The 24,943-nt window shown below is 35.3% G+C and overlaps 1 protein-coding gene across 7 annotated transcripts in view; it reads right to left on the bottom strand.

The window, feature by feature from the left end:
• Positions 1 to 24,943, bottom strand: part of LOC133207119 (sodium channel protein type 2 subunit alpha-like) — a 73,007-nt gene that overhangs the window by 30,457 nt on the left and 17,607 nt on the right. For 5 of the 7 annotated variants that reach the window (XM_061343762.1, XM_061343741.1, XM_061343786.1 and 2 more), the window contains 15 exons: positions 23,286 to 23,403; positions 22,305 to 22,395; positions 20,656 to 20,784; positions 19,871 to 19,962; positions 18,749 to 19,021; positions 18,392 to 18,455; positions 17,358 to 17,499; positions 17,006 to 17,212; positions 16,338 to 16,637; positions 12,177 to 12,524; positions 10,175 to 10,307; positions 7,448 to 7,686; positions 4,019 to 4,192; positions 2,410 to 2,766; positions 833 to 1,318 (listed from right to left, as the gene is read on the bottom strand). In XM_061343762.1, coding sequence (XP_061199746.1) covers positions 833 to 1,318; positions 2,410 to 2,766; positions 4,019 to 4,192; positions 7,448 to 7,686; positions 10,175 to 10,307; positions 12,177 to 12,524; positions 16,338 to 16,637; positions 17,006 to 17,212; positions 17,358 to 17,499; positions 18,392 to 18,455; positions 18,749 to 19,021; positions 19,871 to 19,962; positions 20,656 to 20,784; positions 22,305 to 22,395; positions 23,286 to 23,403 — 3,153 coding nt within the window. Of the gene's footprint in view, positions 1 to 832; positions 1,319 to 2,409; positions 2,767 to 4,018; positions 4,193 to 7,447; positions 7,687 to 10,174; positions 10,308 to 12,176; positions 12,525 to 16,337; positions 16,638 to 17,005; positions 17,213 to 17,357; positions 17,500 to 18,391; positions 18,456 to 18,748; positions 19,022 to 19,870; positions 19,963 to 20,058; positions 20,151 to 20,655; positions 20,785 to 22,304; positions 22,396 to 23,285; positions 23,404 to 24,943 lie in introns of all 7 variants that reach the window. The other 2 variants (XM_061343771.1, XM_061343750.1) reach the window with 1 other exon arrangement.

The raw sequence follows: 24,943 nt of genomic DNA, 5'->3' as shown, positions 1-24,943 counted from the left end.
CTAAATCTGATGCATTCATTAGCTTGTCACTGATCATTATTCCAACATACAGTTTTCCTTGAGCACCATTACAACCTGTTCATGATCACTTCTGGTATTTGAGCCCCTTACATTTTGAGGCACACGGCTTCTGATTTTTTAGACCAACTTCTCTCTCTTTGCACAATAATTACAGCATATGGCTTTCCAGTAAACTGTTTCCAGCTGCATCTATATTACAAGATTATTCTGCTCTCCAGGATATTTTTGAGATGCTGCTTTACTATGACATTGGTTGGTATCTGGATTACTTCAATTCAGCCAGCCATAGTCTATGAACTCAAAATCTGTAAGAATATTACTCACAAAACTTTTTATATAATCCAGAATACATCACTGATTTATGGTGTCTTAGTGTTCATTTTTAGAGCTAATCTATAATTTTCTTTCTCCACTTACATTTCATAGAGTATGCAAAGATGTATATATTTAATTTTTCTTTAGCCTTCTACAATTCCATAAATCCTGATTCCGTAAATCCTGATCGCATTATAGGTACTGCAGAAAGAATGCTTTATGAAATGTGTGCTAGTCCTAAGAACCTCACAAAGTTGTTAAAGAAACAATCATATTTAAAGTTATACATCTGCCAAATGCTAATAAACAGAGTATTAAAAAATGTAAACTCTAAGGATCTACTAGTGTACCATCACACGGGGTATGTTTTTTTACTATTATCATTACATTAAATACTAAAATATAAAATATATTTACATGGGATAAGACAGTTTTTAAACAATTCTAAATATATAAATACATAGTAATGCAATTGTTAAGATTAAAAAAGTCCTACCTGTTTGCTTTCTTCCATATCAGATTCACTGCTAAATTCTTCTGTATTTAGATTTTCAAAATCTGATTCTCCAACTGCAATGGGCACTGTCACAGTGAGACCTGGGTTGTTTATGAATGACATGTAATCATTTTCATCGATTACGCATTTTTCCACACTGCTGCCTGTTCCTACACCACTGGTGGTTCCATTCCCATCTTTAAGATAATTCATATCTTTGTTTATTTCAACAGCAGTATGATTGGAAATGCAGCTGCCTTTCTTGTTGTTTAGCTCTTCAAGTGCTTTGATTTCCTCTAAAGCTTTCTGCTTTCTAATGAAGGCTTTTTGGATGAACTCCTGTATCTTTTTTTTAACATAATCTATTCCTTTCTGTATCCTTGCCACAGCAATCTGGAGATTGTTCATTTCATTATCATCATCGGTAGCAGCAAGGTTGTCTGAACTAAATGAGCTCAGCAGCAAGGCCAGAAATAGGTTCAATACCTAAAAGATGAGAAAATACAGCTGTAGAGTAAATATACACACATGTAAGAAGTGGTGGATTTAGCAGTGCCAGATTAACAGTTGAACTTAATGATTTTAAATATATTTTCTAATTTAAATGATTCTATGATTCTAAAAGAATAATAGAGCCAGGTTACTGATCATAAGTAACTGTTCAGGGCTCTGCACATTTCTGTTGATATAATATCAAGATTGCAAGGTCATGTAGATAACTAGGATAAGAACATTTTGAATTCTGTTTTATAAAAAATTAAATTGTGTTAAAATGTATCACTAAAGGAAAATAATTTTGACAGGTAATGAAATACAGTTTTTAGGCATATCAGAATTAACTGCAGGGATTAACAGTAAATGACACTTTAAAGTAAAAGCGTAAATGGTGCATTCCAGTTACAATCCTGATTTCTAAGAAGCTCTCACCAATTCAATATTTACTAATTGAACCTTTGGCATTTTAATTTGTTGGCTTGAATTAAAATTTTTCTATAAAGGTTTCTTCTATAATTTTGAGTTAGAAGCTTTCAAACATATTTTTAGGATGGACATCCAATCACTCTGTATTTTGTTTTCTTTTTTTTTATACCTAAACAGGCCAAAAGTTCAGTACTTACATTCAAGAGATTCTATATAAGAACAGCTATAGTATACTTTATTAAGTCAGAATTATTAGTGCTGGAATCAGCTTTCATGGGTGTAAGAAAGCTAGATTTTTTTCTCTGAGGATGCAGCTGCCCAAAAGCTGATGCAGCATAAGCTTTATTATTTCAAGAGTAGTTAGGAAGACATTTGGATTTAAACAGCACCTCTAAAATAGCTGCAGCACTCCAGTGATAGGGTGTTTGATTTGACATTTTGGTATATTCCTAAACTCTTGAACCCATAGTGAGAGTAGTCCAGTATATGAAAATGAGTAAAAAGGGGGAAAACAGAATCATCTTATATTTTTATCCAAAATCTAGCACATTCAGATTTATTTTTTAATTATAAACATTATGACATTCTCATTGACTAGTTGTAACTTATGTACAGCTTTGCATTAGAGTTAATGCTCAAAAATATTCATCACGTACCACAAGGTTTCCAATCACCATGACCAGCATGAAAACAATAAGGCACATGGTTTGGCCTGCAACCTCCATGCAGTCCCACATTGTTTCTATCCATTCTCCACACAACACTCGGAATACAATCAGGAAAGAGTGGAAAAAGTCATGCATGTGCCAGCGTGGAAGCACACAGTCACTGGAGATCTTGCAGACACATTCCTTGTAGCTTTTCCCAAACAGCTGCATCCCAACCACAGCAAAAATGAACACAATGATGGCCAGCACCAGGGTCAGGTTCCCTAGAGCCCCCACTGAGTTGCCAATAATCTTAATCAGCATATTCAGAGTTGGCCAAGATTTTGCCAATTTGAAAACTCGCAACTGAAAAACAAAACCGCACAGGAATAAACAGTGTTAGCTATGAAACAGAAGCTAGGTTCAAGTGGTTCAGCAGATTAATTTGTTCTTCAGTAGGAATGCTTTATTATTTTAAGAGAAAGGAGGGAGAATGGAGTATTTTCCTAAACTTGTCTTCAGCATCTCATCTTAGTGATGCATATAGGAAAAAAAAACAACCAATTTGTGTTTGTACCACATTTGATTTTAATATTTTTAAACACCCACTTACAGACGATTACTGAACAATTCTTAAAGACATTTTAGAAGATTTTACTCTTTTCATCACCTTCACTACACCCTTTTTTCTGGTTTGGTTCCATGTTTCCCTCAGTGCCACATAAGGTCTTCCAGGCTTAGAGAATAATTTTTTTAAGCAACAATTTGGTGCTGATATCGTGATGCTCATTCAAATCATAAACATTAACTTAAAAATAATATTCAGTAACCAAACTGTGGTATATCAAGTTGGTACCATTGCAACTGGTCCTAATAAACTAAGTCACAAGCTATGTCACTACTTTCTGCTCTCTATATTAAGAATTAACCTAGTTTTTCAAGTAATGTGATAACTATTAGTAATGTAGACTTCTAAATCATGAATGTTGTGCCTCCAGTAAACACACCTATAAATTAGCTTCTGTATGATGCTAACTGCTATAAAAAAGACATTTCTAGTAGAAGCTCAATATTTCAATTCAAGCGTCATGCTTAAGTCTGACTTTACTCAGACTGACTCTGTTATATGCAATGGACTTACTAAGTGTTTGTTCTCAGTGCCCATTGAAATAAATGTTGTGAAGAGAGGACCTGCTTAGGGGCTTTATGTATAGCAAACAGTCATGTTCACAATGAAAAGACTAAAAACATTATGATTCTTTATGCTGGTGGAAATATGCATATTTTCAGAGATATTCATCTTGGATGAATATTGATGAAATCAGTATAATAAAGATTTACAAAATTCTCAAACAGGTGGCATTTATCCTTATGCTGGCAAAGGATATCAATAGGATAATTTGATACCAAAAATATCGAAGGACATCAATTGACAAACACCTTCAACTTGTACTTACCAAAAATGGCTTGCAAATTAGGTATATATGAAAAATAGTGTGAGCCATATAAGTATATATCTTTACAATGCTGGCAATTGTTACAGAAATCAGCACTTTTTTTTTCTTTTTTTTTCTTTAAATACAATTGCATGCAGGTATTTAATTATCAAGGTATTTACCAATCGGAATGACCGAAGAACAGATAATCCTTCAACATTTGCAAGACCAAGCTCCATTAAACTAAGGCTAACGATAATACCATCAAAAATATTCCAGCCTTCTTGGAAATAATAATAAGGATCCATGGCAATTATCTTTAGTACCATTTCAGCTGTGAATATCCCAGTGAATACCTAAAACAAAACATAATTAATTAGTTGAGTTGTTATGAGAAATTTATATACCTGAGTATTTCTAATAAAGCTTGAGTTGTTATACCTGTTACTTTTACCTGTCACTTTTACCTGCCACTATAAAAAACAGCTGACTGCTGCCTCCAAATGCCATTGAAATATTTCTAAACACTGAAATCTGGTCATTAAAAACAAATTACTAAATCAGGATAGCTAAAGGAAGGCAGAGATTTCATAAACCTATAAAAAGCTATTCACCAGTCAGCAGCTAAGCTCTGGTTCATATTTGACTGATATTGCTGGACTATCAATCCAGAAGACAATGTGTTATGATCCAGTGTTTTCAGTTCTGTTTCTAGAGAACAGTCCCAGTAAAGCAGAAGAAGACTCAACGGTATTTTTTTTCCTTGCTCACAGTCTAAGCAGAAGTGGTTTAGAAACTCTCCAAAGTTCGACGCTTGAAGGACAGACTCTTTAAGGTCTGTATTTTAGGTCAGAGTTAAAAAGTGTAAGTGGAATAGACAGGGGAATTTGGAGTTTCTTGCACAGCTTTTTGTAAGGACATTGAGGTTTCACACACAGCTACTCTTCTGTGTGACAGCTATTTTCTCTTGGGAAAAAGAGCTTCAAGGTGATAATGTTTGAAATATATCAAAGTGCCAAACGTGAAATTATCAATGCTCCTTAGAATTTTAATGTCCAGAATTTAACACATTTAAATTGCTTGCAATGAGTATTGACCAGTGCTTTGTGCAGCATAAAAAGAAGTTTTGGAGCATAATGCAAAACCCCTAAAAACACGTCAATATTCTGCACAATACTCAAAGGATATCCTCCTTCCAGTATCTGAAGGGGGCCTATAGGGATGCTGGGGATGGACTCTTCATTAGGGACTGTAGTGATAGGGCAAGGGGTAACGGGTTAAAACTTAAACAGGGGAAGTTTAGATTGGATGTAAGGAGGAAATTCTTTCCTGTTAGGGTGGTGAGGCACTGGAATGGGTTGCCCAGGGAGGTTGTGGATGTTCTATCCGTGGCAGTGTTCAAGGCCAGGTTGGACGAGGCCTTGGGTGATATGGTTTAGTGCGAGGTGTCCCTGCCCATGGTAGGGGGGTTGGAACCTGACGATCTTAAGGTCCTTTCCAACCCTAACTATTCCATGATTCTATGATCCAAAAGCCTACTAAAGTGCACCAACATACTCTGTTATTGCCTAGTGACAGTTCTTTACCCAGCTTATCCTCAGTCTTCCTACAGTGAGTTTTATGGAAGCAAAGCTGACTTTTTACAACACTATATAACTACACTCATGACTTCCTTTTAATTTAAGATTATGAGGTGGATATAATGTTGTGGAAACATTCATCATTGTCAGAGCGTAAAAGTTTATACTTTTGAGAAAGCAGAAGTACAGCAGGAAACACTTCACTATTAAATTGAGATATGAGAGATGTTACTATATGTTCATAAGTATGTAACAGATATTGCTATGTTTGGTAAAGAGAATGCGACAAAGAAGATTATTCTTGACAAAACTGTCATATTTTACAAAAGAAAAAAATGGGGAAAAGGCAAAGAAAACCATTTTATTTTAAAATAGTGCCTTCACAAAATAACCCATTCCATCCATAAACTACTTTTTCTTGAGCATAACTGCAACCCCAAATACATAAATATACATTTTAACAGAAGTAAACTCAAGTTTTCTTATAATTACTTAGGACTTTTGAATAATGAATAGCTTTTAGTATTATGAAAATGAATCGTGTTTTAGAACTATTTCTTGTCATTAAAATGCTGCAGAAAAGGCAGTCATATTTGTCATATTCAATTTATCCTCAAACAGACTGTGATGTCACAAGCAAAGACTAAATTAACATACTTTGAATGGAAATCACAAAATCAAGGTTAATAGATTAGTACAGTGAGGAACAGAGAATTTAAATGAAACCAGTAGGAATAGTATTCACTGCACGTATGTAATAGTCATAATTAAATATACTGGTTTGTTACAAAGGTAGTTAAAAATATGACTGCTTCTAGCTTAGAGTAGAAGAAATAAGCATGAGATGGGAAAAGGCAGACAGCGTTGGAAGTGTAAATGTTTGGAGAGAAATACTTCTAAAAATATGGCAGAGCCACATTTTAAAATACAATATTCTGTAATGTGTGATGAATATAAGAATATCCCAGTAACTAGATCTTTGTGCAGGAGAAAGAAAACCATAATGCACACAAGAACACATAGGTAGTAAGTGCAATTTTAGTTCTTTTTTTTTTTTTAATTCAGAAGGATATAATACCAGTAGATATAAGGAAAGTGTTTAGACTTTAGAGCATACTCCAACTGAGAAATCTATTCCTCTATTTAAACATTAGCAAATTTTTAAAAACTCATTATTTTGAGTGATTAGCTCAGAAAACTTGGCTGGTTTTGATTTTCAGGACTGCATGCTGTGTCAGTCAGTCCAGACCTCTCCTGTGCAAACTATTGGTACTTATGTGTGCTGGCAAAAGATTAAAAATGTATGAGTCTTCTTCTGAAACAGTTGCAAGGTTCTGTCTTCTGCTTCCTGAGCATTAGAAGCAAATAGAGAGAAACAGAAGACAAGGATATTTCAGTGTTATGCCACACTTAGGTACCTGCTCAGAAACAGAATTACATGTAACCCTAAATCTCTTGATCAGCTTAAAATCAGAAAAGGTATAACTAATAAAGTTTCAGATACAAGGTGCTTTTTGTTAGAGAATAAATAATAATATTCCAGCTTATTAAGTACTTTTTAGTTACCTAAAAAGGCAAGGACTACAGTAACAAGAAATGAACTTTCCTTTCTTGGAAAAGTAGTGTAACTGAAAATATATCAAAGAGAAATTCTACCATCTGAATATTTCATTACATTCTTACAAAGAAAAATATTTTCTGTGATGAAATATCAGTACTTTGGTAAAAATTAGATCATCTACAATAACATTTTAAAGAAAAAGCCCAAGGTAGACCTCAAGAAATCTGACAAGCCAGTGAAGAATGCAATTCTAGACAGGTTCGGTTATACTATTATAGTAAGCACAAAATAGATTAATGAAATTTAAAGGCTCCAGCAAAAATCACTTTATCTATGAAACTCGTATGTACAGTTTCTAACCTGATTATACAAAAAAATCTGGAACAAATTTAAAACAATTGCAATGCATTTATACATTTCTTCTTTTAGAAAAGGTATTTTTAACAAGTAATGCATAACAAACCACTTACCAGGTTCCCCACAGAAAGGACACTGCTAAACTGTTCTGTCATTGGGTAATGTTCCATGGCCATAAACAATGTGTTTAAAACAATGCAAATAGTTATAGCAAGATCAACAAATGGATCCATCACGACTAAATTGACGAGATGTTTCACTTTTAACCATGGGTTCCAGCAATCCCAGATCAAGAAAGTGTTTGCAAATCTGTACCAGCATGGTGGGCATTTCTGTCTGGATTCCTCAAGCTCTGAAAAGAAATAAAATAATAGAAAAACATTAACAAATAATGAATATCCCAATCACATCCTCTGAAAGTTCTTGTTTTAAATATGTACAAAGATTAAATCATTCAAAGAAACAGCTCACATTAACATATGATTTCCTTCACCTAAGTTTAGCCATCTTAAAGTTGAGTATCTAATTTATTTAAGCTTCTCTACAATCAGTAGACAGTGAAATTATCTCTAAAGAGTGAATCACCTCAGATATCTATGTAGAGAGAGAAATGTGTTTGTCTCTTTCCCGTGTAAGTAGGGAGAGTCTAGACGTTTAGTTTAAGTCAGTTGACTTGCTTACAGCAGATGTCTTTTGGATATGAAAAGCTAACATGACTCCATCATCAGTTATATAAGCTTCATAAAATATGAAATTTTTGTATTAAATATGTAACATGCATGCATATTTTGATTTGAGCTACTAAAAGCATTATATTTGCTACTACACTGATCCACTACAGTATCATAACAGACAAATGATTTGGTGTGCATACCTATCACTGATTATTTGAATCAATATTTTTAATATACAGAATGCCTGTTTTCTTACTTTAAAAATTATCACTTGACTTGTACAGATGTGGTGTCTATCCATTGAGAAACAGAACAATGCTAATATTAGCAGAACTACTCTGCCCTCAATTAGGATCTTTACAAACTGTTTTCTTCTATTTCACTGTCAATATTGTCAAGGTTACAGAGGAAAAGTAACTTCTACTGAGTTAATAATAGAAAGGATGGATTTCTAATGTGATGGGATGTTTGAGGGCAGCCCAGAAAGAAGACTGATATTTGCTTAAGTGAGAAACACTTAAACTATAAAATACATGAGAAATGGACACAACTGTTTCGACAAAATTTCTGCATAGTGGCATCAACCCAAATCTTAAATTTGTCAGTTTTCAGACATTGCTTAGAGCACAGGAAGTCTCCCTCATCATGACACTTCTAGATAACTTTGCTAAAATGCCAAACATAGAATCATAGAATAGTTAGGGTGAGAAAGGACCTTAAGATATCTAGTTGCAACCCCACTGCCATGGGCAAGGAGACCTCACACTGGACCATGTCGCACAAGGCCCTGTCCAACCTGGCCCTGAAAACACACTGAATTAGAGTATTTGCTAGTAAGGATTTATTGATAAGTTCTACACTTTGAGGACCAGTGGACTGATTTTGCTTCTAATATTGTCCTGTATGGGTGGAATTACAGGAAGTTAGAAAGTCACTTGCCACAGATCTCAAATTCGTTGAAACTAGCAAGCTCTCCCCTCATATCAGACTGTAGCCTCCAGACACAAAAAGGTATTGTCAGTAGAGAGAGTCTTCTATAATATTAACATGTTTTTTTTCTGGCCAGAATAATGGAAGGACAAAGTATTCAACTGGAACAAGAGTGTAGCACCCTCTAAGGAGATACCCTACCTACCTGAGGGGAGAGCTAAGAACTGTACACCAAGAATCAAGAGGTAACAACACTTCCTGCTTGCACTAAAATAAGAATATATACTCAGATATACTCAGAAAGGCACATGTTTGTGAGAATGGTTTGTGAATACTTTTAGAAGAAAACAGGCAAAATAAATCTTATATTTCTGACTACAATTAGTTTGGTATCTCTTTATTTATCTGAGAGCAAAGGGCTTCAGAATCCCCTTTAAAAAGGTATATTTCAATTCTGGCTCAAATTAATCTTAAGAACACAGTAAATTTTATTGGCAATTTCTTGCCCTTTTAAAATATGTGTTGCAGGACATCCTCAGGGTTTGTGTGACTTCAGCAGCTGTCACACTGTGGCAGTACCCAGTAGATAGATCCTTTAAGTTTATAAAAGGCATACGTTTGAAGCGTGAGTGTACTCAGTTTCCATTAAGTAAGCAAAACAATTCTTACAATGCAAGCTTTTTTGTATACTAAATATTTTTTTAATCTTTGATATACTTACCTATGAAAGTTTAAGCAATGCTTGAGGAAGGCAGTTCATGTGCATTGCCATGGGCTGATTACAGTTGACTGTTTTCTCTAAAACTTCTTCATTCCAATTTCCTATTGTCTATCCTTAGATATTAAATCTAAGGAAAATATCTGTTCTAGGAAATCACTGCCTTTATCATAGCAATTTCTATGTATCTTAATTGATTTTTTCTGTTGATATCTTATAGGAGGAAAATCCCTGTATTCTCTGTTTGGGGATCTGTCAATCCCCTTACTATAGTTATTTTGGGTCTGTTTATCCACTCAGTAGCGTAATGATTTGGAATGTGCCACAAAAAAATAAATGATTAAGCATTCATAATGTATAAATGGTCTTAGAAATGCTCAAAAGCCTTCTATATCTGATGTAAAGTGATTTCACTTGTCCAGTTTAACATTTAAAAAGGAAATTATGTAAATAATTGCTCTGTACATATGGTTAGCTGAAATTACTGAAATGCCCGTCAGATAAAATGCATCAAATACCTTCCATTGTATTTGTAAGTATGCTGGCTATACTCATTGCTCTTTGTCTTGCAGCAGAATCTTCTAGCATTTCCATGGAAATTTGATAAGAACTCAGTCTTCTTTTTCTTATTTCTGTTTCTGTAGTGGTGCCCTGTAAATGAAATACTGAGGAATTAAACAATCCTTTCAACAAAAATTAACAATATTTACTGTATAAGTATTGTAGTGATAATAAAAATCATGTTTGTGCAGCACATTATATTTTCTTGCATACTGCATTTTTCTGTTCATATAGGAATTACTTTGTTCTTTCTTGAGGAACTCAGTGGTAATTGTGTACATTTCTGCAAATAATCAACTGAGGGACAACATACCAAGGTAATGTCAGACCAAAGGTGATTCTTATTTAAATCATAGAATCATAGAATGGTTTGTGTTGGAAGGGACACATTCCACTAGACCAGGTTGCATGAGTGAAAATTTTGCTAAGTATCTTTTTGCTAATGATGATTATTCTTTTCAGAAAAAAATATCAAAATTGGAACCTGTCACCTTAATTTCCAGCAGCTAGACATATTAAATAAAGCGCAAGCACAGGAAGAAGCAAACTACTATTTAAGAAAGTAATTTTCCTACAAGAAACATGAATATAATTCTAGGAATTCATTATCTCTTTAATACTATGCACTGCTTTCCCACCCTGATAGGTGTGCTTGGAAATATTTTTTAGGAGAAGAAAAAAGAAAACCACATCTTATTTAAAAGTTCTTCTACCTAATTCTCACCACTTCAGTGTTCATACAGAATTTGTTCTTGTAGTAGATCTGCAAGTCTTGTCTGGTTTGTATGGCTTCTAATTATCTTTTCAAAGCAATAATGCCTGATTCTGATTTTGATGTGTCTAATGTGTCACTACTCTGTGGCATGTAGCTGTCTTTGTTTTGGTTTTCTTCTGCAGTGTGGCCTAGGAATCTAAACCCAGGAGTAGGATTAAAAAGTTCCTAAATCTTGGTGCCTGCTCTACCACCAAGTCTGTGATTCATGGAAACCACACATTCTTTTTCTCATTACTCTGTTCCTACCCAGAAAAAGAATAAAAAAGCCTACAGAACTCATAAGGGATTTCAAGGTTATCTTAGTATGAAGATGAAAAACCGTTTTCAAGCATTCATTAGTGCTATTTCTTTAGTGAATACTCTTGAGTTAAATGGTTAATTTCAAGTGAAAGTATTTCTGAAATAGAATTAAATGCATATAACCTCTGCAGTAATCTGACTGAATTTCTGGTATGAAGGTCTGTATTAAGATAGTGGAGAAACAAAAAAGTAAAAAGAAAGAAATGTGTAACAGAAGTAGTGAAATCTCAGTACTTATTTATGATGAAAATATTTTCCAGTGTAATTACAGTGGTATTATAGCTACCAAAATGCCATAGTGAATCCATACTAAAATACTATCAATGAAAAAGTTTGCTTTTTTGAAAGCTTGAAAGAACATCTTAGCTTACAGCAGTCTGAAACTGGGACTGAAATGTAAAGTAATTGCAAAGATACATAGAAATTATATGTATTTTTCTCATGAAAGTTATGAGAAGAATTTCTTCAAGATAAATTCAGTAAGGAGTATTTCTACAAATTGTCATGGGCGTAGTAGCTGCATTCTGCTTAATTTTGTAGGTGTTTCCCTCTGCATATTTCCATGTTTATACTTAGTTATATATCAAATGTCTGCCTTTGTTGATGAGGTGAAACTATATAGAAATTGTCAAATTCAATTTATGGGTTCTTTTTCTGTCTATGTACAGATCTCTTTCTGAAAGCAGGGAGAATACGATACTTTACTGAAGCTCAGACATAGCAGGTTGAGGACTTCTTTTCTTTACTCTCTGTTGTTTAGAAACCATTGCAAGTTATTTCTCACAGCTGTAAGAAATGATGAGGCATGCAGAGATGTGCAGTAAGAAAAAAAAAAAAACATGCCTGAACAAAACTGTAATAATTACTGATTTACTTCTAATTACCTCTGGTACAAGCTGACCAGCAGGTGAAGTTAAAGGTGAAGGTCCTCCAACTAAAGAAACTACTCCATTGCAATCCACAGTGCTGTGCATCTTCCCATTTACTGGAAGGGCTGGTACCATTCTAGATGACACACTGGCTTGACTAATGTTACTGTTGCGTCGTTCTCCATGTCGATTTGGAACAAAGAGAGAATCTCTTCTGCTCTCATTGTCTTCAAGAGTGCTGTGCTCATCATCAGCAAAGTCATTTTCTGATCCTACATCCTTTGCATGACCTCTGAAACTGAAAATGCTTGTTTTGCTGTTGCGCCTTGGAGAAAACAGGGAGCCTCGAATGCTTAGCAAAGACTGCAAAAGATTAAAAACAAAACAAACCACCATTAGAACTGAAGTTCTAAGCTTGTGACTTTTCAAGGAAAAGTTACAGTGCTGGAGGAAGAATAGTCGCTTTTTTCTTCAATAGTATCGGTGTGTCCATTAGGGCAATGTGCTTATTAGGGGACCTAAAGTGGAGGTGAAAAATTCTTTTTAAGTAATGAGGAAAAGTTGTGCAGGAGATATAAGGTTGGACAGTTTTGAGCAAAGGTGGCAGGCTGAATTGGTATGGATCCATGACTCTGCTGGAGACAGTTCTCAACTTCCCTGTCAAACTTTGCAGTTGTCTTTTATTCCTTCTATTAGAGGACAGAACTAAAAATCTTTACTTTTCTTCCCTTCCTCATCACCTGGATTCCCCTGGATGACAACTGATATTGCTCACTGATCATTGCTTTCTAGTTTATTTGCTAGAAGCAGAGGTGTTCTTAAGTTTGGTATTAAATTCAGTCTAAGTTCATGTAAAGAATTTGTCTCCTGCCTTCACAATAGGCTCAATAGCATGGGAACAACATATGCAGTACTCTAAAACCAGAAGACAGAGGCAACAGCTTGGGGAAGCTCTGGAGGCAGAGTGTGAACACGACTAGTAGTACTCTTGGGTATAGCACTCTGGGGGCTGTGCCCACTGGCACACGTACCAGAAGGTACCACTTGGCCATCAGGCGGCTCAATGCAAGCATTTACCAGGGAAACAGTTACATAAAGATCCTCTTACAAATGTGAAAAATAAATCAGTGGTTGTTGGTAATTCATCTTTTAATTACAGTAGAAGCTGGTTAATGGAATGTTCTTCTCCCTTGCTACACATTTTATTAACAGCATTCATTAATAAATAAAATGAGTACTAATTGTGGAAAAGAGAAACCTTGCATTAAGCTTTCTTCAGTTCTGCAATTGTACAAATGTTCACATCTTAGTACATTAAAAATGTGGTTTCAGATGACGCTAAATGTTTCACTAGTTTTGCAGGTGGAAAGTGCTTGTATGTAATAGCAGTGTTTTTTATCCCAAGATAATTAAAGCAAAAAACTGCATTATAATATATAAGCCTATATTAATACTGTGAAAACCAATCACTGAATACATATATATATACAGATCCATATGTATCTTGGGCTGTACATACTCAGATTTATATGTACACGCACGTGTGTGCTGAACTGCCTCTTATAAAGGCTGGCGGGTGTTCACCAATATGAGATGTGTTTTTTCTGCTTTTACAGCTACCCAAAATTTTAATAATTTGGGATGAAATTTTGTATGCTGGCTGTCAGCCTCAGGCTGAGTTACTTGAAGAATATCAGCCAAATGGTTTTGCTAACCCATTTATGTAAACTTGGCTGAAGAAAAAGTGCTGTTTTGCTTATGCTGAAAGATAATTTTATCCAAAAAGAAGCTCTAGCTGCTAGAGAGCATGACACTGAATTCTGACAAAGTGGTAAACTAATTACTGCACCCTTTGTAAATTTCTTTGTAAATGTATTTGGCCAACCTACAGTCCTTTGAAACACCCCATGCTCGCTAGGTTTCATCTGACTACCACTGCTACCTTTGCTTTTTTAGAGAATGTTTCCATGGCTGCTATGTATGTTTGTAGCCCAGACTTTCAAATATGCATTATCATGCTCTGATACATGCTCTGATCTCACAGCTAAATGGATTAGGCCCCTCAGGGATCTGGGAGGAGTACTGCTCTGCAAGTCCCCGCTGGATTGAGATAAAAGAGATAAGCCAGAATGGCTGCAATTCCAACACATATAGAGGCAGAAACACATGTGTCTACATGCTTCTGGAAAGTAATGTCTGAAAGGGAAGCTTGGCTCTTCATGCATCATTCATTTGCATGTGGAATATTGTGTCAAAGGACAAAACCTCTACAGGGGCCAAGTGAGCAGATCATCTCCACTTACCATTCTACCACACTGTTTCACAGTCTGCCACTGTTTCACCAGGGAGGTCACTGCATTGTTGCGGTGGTGCATCCCCCCTGCCCCCTCTCCTGGATCTCTCTGTTTCCCCAAGAATTCCCATTAGGCCCTAGCTTTTGCACAGGTACAAGGAGTTGGACAGCTGGGTGCTCCCTGGCCATAGCATGAACAATAACTGCCTTGCAAAGGTGGGAAGAAGCACACAGCTATCAGGAAGGTTGGATACTCCTGACTGCATCAGTTCTTTTGGGATGATAAATCATTCTCTGACAACCCAAAACAACCAACACAGAATTGAGGCCAGGATGAAAATTTACTAATGAATAAAGCCAATCACCTTATGACCTTATAACTAATGGTCCCAAGAGAGCTCTCCTGAACTGTAGTGGGCTGTGACTGGTATCTCCCTCTGCATGGGATGCCCCTCAGAGCCTATAAACTCTTAAGGTCATGAAATAGGGGGATCATCTGCCTGGGCTGTTACTTCTGCTCACTGACACTCAACCCTTCACCCATTGAGGAGTGCTGAGAAAGCTGACATGGTATGGACACATACATAGATATCTAAGTGAGGCAGGACTGTGCAGTCTAAGATGAGATCTTTGGCTGCAGCTCCTTTGTATCAGCCTGACTCAAAGCCCGTTCCAATTAATGAAAGATTTTTTGGAGCAGTGTTGGCCCAAAACTGATAGTACATTTGATTAGACTGGAGATACACCTTTACAGTATTACTCAAAGGAGTTGCAATAGGTTTAATAATTTTCCTTACATTTTATTTTTTTCTTATCCAGAGAACCTAGTCATTCTTCTTAATTATAATAAACATCACTTTCTTAGAAATGCAAATGTATCCTTTACATACCAGGCATCATCCTTTATACTTGACTAATTACTGAGGCTTTGTCTAAACTTAAACTTTCCTCCTCTCAGTGCATGTATTTCTGTGTGAATTATTTTTGCCACTGAATCTCATGTTTTATATGAGTCTGTAAACTAACACATTTGAGATGAACATTAAATAGGACAAGCATTGGTCATTAAACGTGGCTAGTATTAGTAGGTACATGTCATCTATTGCCTGAGACCAATGATTATGTTGAAGAATGCATCTGAGTGACTTTTCTGCAATTACCATAACTGTGTGTAGACTCGAAATATGCAAGTTATCCTCAAGTGATGGGAGAGATCCTTTGATTTAAGGGAACTTTGAAGTTTGGATTAAAGGATTTCCAGAGGTCCTTCCTAAACTACTTTTTTCTGTCACTGCAATGATTCTCCATCTTGTATAATGAATTTCTAATGAAAAAGAACAGTATAACTAAATTCTTATAAGCCCAAATCATCCCTATGTAGTGTGACTTTGTTGTGGAGTACTGGAGCTATTCTTCTCATTATCTTCCATTTAAAGAAGCTAATTAAGGAAAACAATAACAACTAATGGTAGTGTGGAATTTTCTATGCAGAGTATTCTCATGATGTGGTCTGCTAAAACCCCCCTCATGTTTGTATAGTTTTGAAATTAATGCAGTACAGAGAACCTATTGTTGATTAATGCAAATATATGAGTATTAATCAAAGAGTCTGATTTTTCCTCCAATCTACTAGATACATCTTTAGAAGTACATTTTCAGAAATCTTTTAATTACATTTAAAACACTCATGCTATGTTCTTTTTATGGCTTTGCTGATACAGTGGGTCAAAACGTATCAAATTCTTAACACTGTTAACAGTACTAACACTGTTCTTTTCCTTCACTCACCTTTTACACAACTTCCAATGTGTAAAGCTGTTGTAGTGTCAGTCAAAACCAAATTAGAGTAGTCATACATGATTTAACAAAAAAGAGTCCTGTACCTGGTGAGGAGATGTGAACCTTTTTTCATATGACAGTTGATTTCCTTCTGTGGAGAAGCGGAAACTTTTCCTTCTGATACTGTCTTCTGACTCGGACTTGGGGAACTTATCGGTATCTCCTTTGTCCTCTGCTTCAGACATTTCTTTCTGTCTTCTTTTCTTCCTTCTGTTTCTTCTTTCTTTAGCACTCTTTGAGCTCAACTTTGATGCTTCTGAAGAGCTTTCCAAGAGTTCTCCTAATCCCCCTACACCACTGAAATCTCTTGATGCAACTGATGCTGCTGCTACTGCTGCTGTTGCCTGTGAGGTTACAAAGGAAGGTATTCCTAGTAGGCCAAGAATTAACAGTTTTACAGCCTTTATCAACTATTTTTATTATCACTGTGGTAATACTGCTGGTTGTACACCCCTGTGTATGCAAATATACACAAATAAATTGAACTGAAGGCAAACTGAGTTGTACAGCTCCTCAGTGTTTAGTAGCATGAGCTACTTGAAACATCGACTTCATCATAATAGTGATATTACTGTTCCTTACAGACCAGCTGCACAAGACACTGGTCTAAAATTATGTAATTCATTGCACAACTTATACATGTTCTAATTCATAAAATTATTATCCTTACCTTAAAAACAAGGCTGTTCAGAAAGTAAATTTCTGTCCTTACCTGAGCTTCTTCTTGCTGCTTTTTCAGTTGTTCTAGCATCTGTTGAAATTCTGCTTCTTTCTGCTCTGCTTCTTCCATGGTTGCTTGATTCTGCTCTTCGTAGGCCATGGCGACCACAGCCAGGATCAAGTTGATCAGATAGAAAGATCCCAGAAAAATCACGAGAACAAAAAATATCATGTACGTTTTCCCAGCAGCACGCAGTGTCTAGGGAGTAGAAAGAATATCTAAATATTATTCTGCCACTCTGTTAGTACAACAGCATTATGTTTTCAACTCATGTACAAATAAGCCTATTTATATAATTTATTGTGTAACCTACAGTTTCCTTTTTGTCTTAAAAATGTCTTACCAGCTGATACAGGTTTTCCCAGAAGTCCTGAGTCATTAGACGAAAGAGTGACAGAAAAGCCCAACTGAAGGTGTCAAAACTTGTGTAGCCATAGTTGGGGTTTCTACCAGCTTTCACACAGATATATCCCTCTGGACACTGCCTATGTGAAAAGCAAACAGGAGGTACTTAGTCATAACTTTTATTTCCTTTGCAGCAAATTTGTTACCTTCTGGGACAATATGCATTATTTTTTCTACGAGAAAGCCATGAATTACAGTTAAATTCATTTAGAAAAAAAGTCCTAAGAAACGAACTAATAAGATTGTAAATGAAAGATATCCTTTCCATCCGTTTACTGGTTGAAATGACCTAAATATCTAAATTCTCTTCAGTCACATATTGCAAATAGATTCCTTATTCCAAATGAATTTCCTGGCAGAAGTAATTGTTAAAATACAGCTAAGGTTACAGACAGATTAAGCAATATTATTAACTAAATCCAATTGCACTGTTAAGGATCTCCCACATAATGCTGAGATTATTTTTTTTTTTTTTAATAAGCTTCTTCACTGTTGCCAGTTAGGTATTGGAGTCCAGCTAACAATTCCAGGCTCATAACTGGGCACATGTGTATGGCAAAATTTGCCAGTAATGAAGAAGAGGTAAAGCTTATTAAAAAAAAAAATCCATCTGGAACTATGAAGCCACTAATGTGCTTTCTTAATATTTTGTATATTCTCTTTCCTGGTTCTGATCTTTGCTTTCATCCTACTTTCTTCAATCAGTACGTCTCCAAAATAGGTTTTATGAGAGTTCATATTTCACCATTAACACCAACATCACTTTCCAATCTAGCAGGAAGAAAGGCTGTTAATGAGTATTTTGTTTAGCCAGAGAGTAAAATATTTTGACTTAAGTAAAGAATCGCTGTTTAGCAGTAAAACTCTGTAAGTTCTGTAACACTACTAAATATGGAGTTGAAACTGCGATGAGTAGGTTTCATGTTACTGCTTTTTCAACAGAACATGAGAGGATTTTTGAAAGGGTCTTACCCTGCATCAGAGCTATTACCACAAAGGAGGGCATCTCTTTGTCCTTCCAAAATGTAAAAGTGAGCTGTGTAGAAAGCATTAGAAATACATGTGAATAAATCAAATTAACCTGAACGTACTACAAAGTAAAATAAAACTAAATTGTAATAAAATCAAAGTGGGCAGCTGCTGGTCACTTCGTAGCTGGTTTAGGAACTTTTCTGCTTATTTTATTTTCTATTGTGTGTATTTGATCTCAGTGACTGTAAACAATTTTACATAAGGCAGAAATATAAACAGTTCAATGATCTTTGATCACAAATAGTTGCATACTATAGCCACAAATATATTAAGAATAGTTATATCAGAAATTCTTACTTTCATCCTCAATGTAATCCTTCCAGTTAAATGTGCTCACTGTCATATTAATAAGTGTACCATTTTCATCTATGGTGCTGTTGAAGTAGGAAATAACATTTATTTCAAAAGTAGAATTGTCTGGAGGCCACTGCAGGCATTTATTCCTCAAGTTGCCCATGAACAGCTGCAGCCCTATTAGTGCAAATACACTCAGACAAAACACAGTCAGGATCATTACGTCCGAGAGCTTCTTCACAGACTGAATTAGGGCTCCTACAATAGTCTTTAGGCCTGCAAAGAGAAAAGATCCACAGATTTGTCAAAGAGCATCTTTGCCCTTGCCATGTAATTAGGATGTCATGCAGACACTTAAAAAAGCAATTCCTTTTTATTTTTCAAAAAGTAAAGCTTCATGAACAGCCTCAGAGCTTGTGAAGATGAATGAAAGAAAAAGATTCTTTTTTATGAATATGCAATGTACATATATTCTACTAAATTGGATACATAATATTATTCTCAAGCAGGAAACGTTATCAATAATGCTTTCCTGTTATAGACTTAATTTTTTTTCTCTGCATTTAATATTCTGCCAATAATTCAGTTTCCAGTTAATATTAACGATGACTTCACAACAGTATGAGGATAGTATGAGATAGATAGAAAGTCAAGTAATTTTGAGGAAAAAAAAAAAAATCACTTGCATTTGATAAACTTTCCTGCGCAATACTTATCTCCTTTTTGTTAGCTGCTTTTGTTGTTACTTGGTTGTCTTTAATGTTAATTCTAAGTGGTAAAATAAAGGAAAACATTCAAAATCAAGAAAGCCATAGCGCTAAAGCTTTTTAAATGTATAGCAATTTCTTGTGATAAAATGCAGAAAACCAAAGCAAAATAACCCATAGGCCTCATATTTTATGTTTCATGCAAGAATCTGTTAAACTCAAAGGCTGATTTTGCAAAATAAAGGAAGCTAATGCTGAAAAGGCAAAGCATCATAATCCAGGCTGATGATCCATGCCTTTTTTTTTTTTTTTATACTTTGGCAACATGAGCAGAAAACCAGCAAGACTTATGCTCAAAAGAAGTGAATTCAACTTCAATGGAACAAAAGTCAGCCTCTGTGTTTAACCTAGCTCTCACCTGGAATGACTGATATTGTTTTCAAAGCTCGGAGAACTCTGAATGTTCTCAACGCTGAGACATTGCCCAGGTCCACAAACTCTGTCACATATCTGTAATAGGGGAGTTCACACACAAACACAATGACAGCACACAAATAACAGTTGGAGATATGAGGGGCCTAACACCTTACACCAACTACTTCTTACCTGGGATTACAGAAATAGTTTTCAAAGCTCTCAATACTCTGAAAGTTCGAAGAGCTGAAACATTGCCTAGGTTTACAAATTCTGTTACATACCTGTAGGATTAAATCACAGTTATTCAGAATTGAGGCAGAGCTTATACTAATTACGTGGGTCTTCAAAACCTCTGTGGCAATATTAGCACTCATACTTCAAAATTTGCCTGTCTCTTCAGTACACCTCACTTTTATAATTATAAATTTTCATCATTCTGCTTAAATTTCATTGAAGTGAAACTCACTGATTTTATTTGAACAGCTAATTAAACTAATTAGCTTGTCATAGGATGGTGATATGAAGTCAAAGGGATGACTTCCATTCTTGTGAGCAGAAAAATGTAGGACATGAAATTAGTGTCCCTCAGCAGTAATTACACTAGTGGCTAACATTCCATACTAGATCCTGCTGTATATTATTTTATGAGTACTAAAATGTGGGATATGGTGTCTAAACTTCACAGGTTTCAGAAAATAAATACTTTTAAATAAATACATTTTATTATTATAGTATTTGCCACTAATTTCATGCCCTAAAAGCTTAGAAAATTCTTGAGCCACTTACGCCATCAAAATGACACTGAAGTCAAGCCAGTTCCATGGGTCTCGCAGAAAAGTAAAACCTTCTAAGCAGAAGCCCCTTGCAAGAATTTTGATAAGTGATTCAAAGGTATAAATTCCAGTGAAAGTGTATCTGAAAAGCATCAGAGCAGGAATAATGGATTTTTGCATATCTATGTTTATAGACAGTGCCATTCATTATCAAATATGTCTTGCAGGAAAAGAAAAGCATTTAGAAGTAAAAGGAGACAATCATTCACTTTACTAGACCCAAACATTTAAGAATGTAATTGTAGATGAAATTTGAACCTGATACACTGATTTAATCTCACTTTTTATGCAGGGCTGCCTCTTGGCTCTTATTCAAAAATCAGGTGTCTAAATATTACTAAGAACCACAACAAAATAATATTTTTCAGTTCAAAATCAGAGTTTTGTCAAAATCAGTTGTGGATAATAATTACACTCATTCTTATAATACAGGTTTACTTCATAAATATTCATCCAATATAACAAAGCCTGCCCAGACTGTTATTCTTGAAGATGTAGATTGTGATTCACCTGGTGTGGCAACTACCATTCATTTAAAAACATAGAATAGTCAGTTATAAACAGTGTAATGCAGGGACTTCCTGAGACCCATGTGGGTCTGTGAGGACCTCTACAATAAAAGAAATCTACCTACAGATGCTACTGATCCCCTTTCAGACTCTCAGCCATAGTCACTGTTGAGCATACCGGGAAGTGGTGAATATTAGTGCAGTTTCTCAATACAGTATTCAAAGTAAGATTTCTTAATGCAGTGAAATAAAGCAGTATAAATCAGTAATGGCTTTTGGAGAACAAGAGGGAATAAAGTGGTTAGACCCAGGTTTTTCATGAGTAGTACTACTTCAAAGAAAAATATAATCTTCAGAGGAAAATGCATATCTGTTTGAGAACATGTATAACAATGAACAAGAAAAAGAAACGGATACTTTATGGCTTCCTCCCTTCTATCTGCTTTTTGTTATGCCTTCATAGGTAAGGCCCTTTCCTCAGCAGTTTGAGTTTCTTGTGATTTGGGTGTTGCATGTGTTTACTGTAGCTGGCGTTTGTAAGTACACATCAGTGAGCCACAATAGATAATAGAATATTATTATAGAATGTTTTGGGTTGGAAGGGACCTTAATGATCATCTAGTTCAAACACCCTGTCCCATGGCAGGGACACCTTTCACTAGACCAGGTTACTCAAAACCCCATCCAATCCAGACTTGAACACTTCCAGGAATGGGTCATCCACTGTGCTAAGATCACGGATACTCAAGCAATATACGGTTGGCCTCACCAATAGCATGCAACAATTTCACATAGACATTTGTAGTTCTGGAGCTCCTTTTCCAATTTACAGCTAAGAATACCCAAGGACGAGAACTCGTGTTCATACTTCACAGTAGAACTTAAGATATTCCTCAGACATCATTTTAAAGAGCGAGGTATTACTCTTAAACCATATAATTATTCAGAGGAAACCAGAAAGATATTGATATCTTGGAATCTGATTCTTCATAACTCTGGAATGACTGTTCTGGCATGTAACTTTCCATAAATGCTTCTGAATCACACAAAGACATTAAAAAAAAAAAAGAAAGAATAAAAATGTGTGACTTACTCTACATTCTTTGTCCAGTCTGGAGGGTTACTCATGGTCATAAATACACAGTTGGTCAAAATAGTGCACATGATAAGCATGCTGAATAATGTAGGTTATAGTCAAGGCATGTAAGCCGCATAAGTTTGACAGTTTTTATAACACTGAAATAATTAAAAATATTAAGTGTATAAAAATATGTACAAACAATGAGACATTCTAAATCAAATCTGAAATTAAAGCTTTGCACATGATTTTATCTATTTTAAATGGTAAGCCATCTGGCATGTTATGATGCAGTTACTGTAAAACAATGCATTACTTTTACAATTCTGGGTAGGTTTAGGATTTAAATTAAATTTAAATGAAATTTAAACACATCCTTAAGTCTGCAAAATTTGAAATGAGTACCCAAGCATAATTACTCACTGAAGCCAGGCGGATCATTTTAAAAGATCTTTAGGCAGAGGCTGCTTGTTTACGCCCAAGTTGTTCTTTGGACATGATTGAAATATATTTGAAAATATACTCCCTTATTCTGACTTGGATCTTTTATAGGACACCTACCTTAGTGCTGAAAACACAATGCTGAAAAAGGATGCCTGAAAAGCAGCTTTTTACTCATGCTCTTTTGTCCTTGCTAAGTGTTTCTAGCTCATGACAAGTGCTACTGGTCTTGGTAAAAGTGTGACCTTAGATATGTTCAGATGCAATGTTTTGTTATTAATTTGGACTTCGCTGCGGGGCTTAGCAGGGATCAGGTCTCCTTTTGTACATAAAGCCTGATACTTCCACTCTGACAGCTTAAGAGGTTCAGTAGAGAATTCTCTCAGTGGGAATGAACATCATAATGCAATTCACATGTGATATTTCTGCTTTTAAAGTGTGGTCAGCATTGTATACCCATACATAATATGTTTATCAATACAAAAAGTATTATTTCAGCAATTTAATAGTTTTAAATGGCAACCCTTAAATCAACATGAATTATAAAAGGATATGAATGTACCAAAATCTTGATGGCAATTTTTCTGATGGGATTAAAAGGAGTTAAAATGTACAAGGCAGACGTGGCACTGAATCGGAAAATTGCTTTTCCCTTATTCAATACTATGAAAGTCTGAAAAAAAAGACGTACAAAATTAAAATGCAGTGTTGACTACATAAATGTCATTACCTCCTTCTAAAGTATTCCATTCTCCATATGAGAGGTTCAAGTTTCATTCTACTGTCTACCTGTGGTAGGAAAATAACTGATTTCTATTAATAACTGATTTCTATTAATACAGTGGATTAAGCCTTCCACAGCCAATTCTCCAATTTGGTGAATTCTCCAGCATGTGGACTGAACTCTGATGCTATTAAAATTGGTGTGGATTATCAACATCAAAGTCAGTTTATCAGTAATAGAAAATTTGGCATTTCATCACTAAAATATTTTCGATTTCATTTCTAACAAAGTCTTTGATTAAATTCAGAATTTCAAATTAATCAAATACATTTTACCTCATGAGCAAACATGCAACAAAACCAGCAAAAGGGCAGCTCTAAGCACCAGTCTGTATGTGGAACAAACACTTGACAGAATTATATACACATATATATGGTGACAAGAACAGCTGTTACTAAACAATCAACCATAATTTTAAAATCATTTTTCCTTTTATTTTTAAATACTACCAATATCAATTATATGCCTTCAGAAAACGTATCTGTGAAAAAAAAATAAAAAGGATTAATAAATTTCCAGCTGACATCATTCTGAGCAGTCAGACAAACATATGCCAGAATTGGCATCTTGTAACAACATATCCTTTCTTAAAAAAAATGCTGATTTCATTTGTAATAATATTCTGTTATTTTTCCCTACATGTGAGCACAAGACAGGTACTTTTTATGTCTTAAAATCTGACCTGATGAACATACAGTTCATGTTCATTTCATTCTGTTCCTGTTGGCTGTCATTGCCTAAGTGTTTTCATTTTTATTCCAAGTGTATTTGTGCGTGAAGTTTACTTGCATCTTTGGTACTTTTTGAAATTTCTTCAGGACATGACTATTCTTTATTCCTTTTGCTCTTTGTCAATGGTAATGGCTCTCCTTTGTGTTATCATAATAGCTTCTTTGTTAGGCTCTCAGCAGAGCTATACAGTATCACTGCTCTCCATGTTGGTTTCCATTCTCTCTAAAAACTTGGCTGTGATCAGAAAAATGCTGCCCTCTCCGCAGTCTTCATTGCCTATCTGGTCTGCCATCTCTGGCAGAGAAAGCAAACCTCTCTACAGTGGGAAAGGAATGTTGCCAGTTCCAGTTCACAGAATCCCATCAAGCACAGCATTGAGGATGACAGAGAATGGACTCACACTCATTGGTATTTCTCTCTCCCCTAAACTCCTTCACCCAGCCAGAAATGCTAGAAAGATGTTGCCTGTCCCAAACTCACTGCTGCAGCAGATCCTGAAGACAGACTATAATTCACATATGATTTTCCCTTCACTGACAAGTCCATGATTAAGAGTAGTTTCTGTTTTATAGTGGAGCAGGGATGACTAATTCTAGTTCATCAGTTAAGATGTCCACTTGTTTTCTGTTGAGCACATTAGGCTGGTATGTAACATAAATACAGATGTAACAAAAGATTCTGCAGTTTACTAGTTATT

The sequence above is a fragment of the Neopsephotus bourkii genome, unplaced genomic scaffold, assembly GCF_033783945.1.
Source record: "Neopsephotus bourkii isolate Nb327-2 ecotype Australia unplaced genomic scaffold, CSIRO-AGI_Nbou_v1 NB_196, whole genome shotgun sequence".
NCBI classification, from domain to species: Eukaryota; Metazoa; Chordata; class Aves; order Psittaciformes; family Psittacidae; genus Neopsephotus; species Neopsephotus bourkii.
The sequence above is the reverse complement of the archived record's forward strand: the minus strand, read 5'-3'. Positions and strand labels throughout refer to the sequence as shown.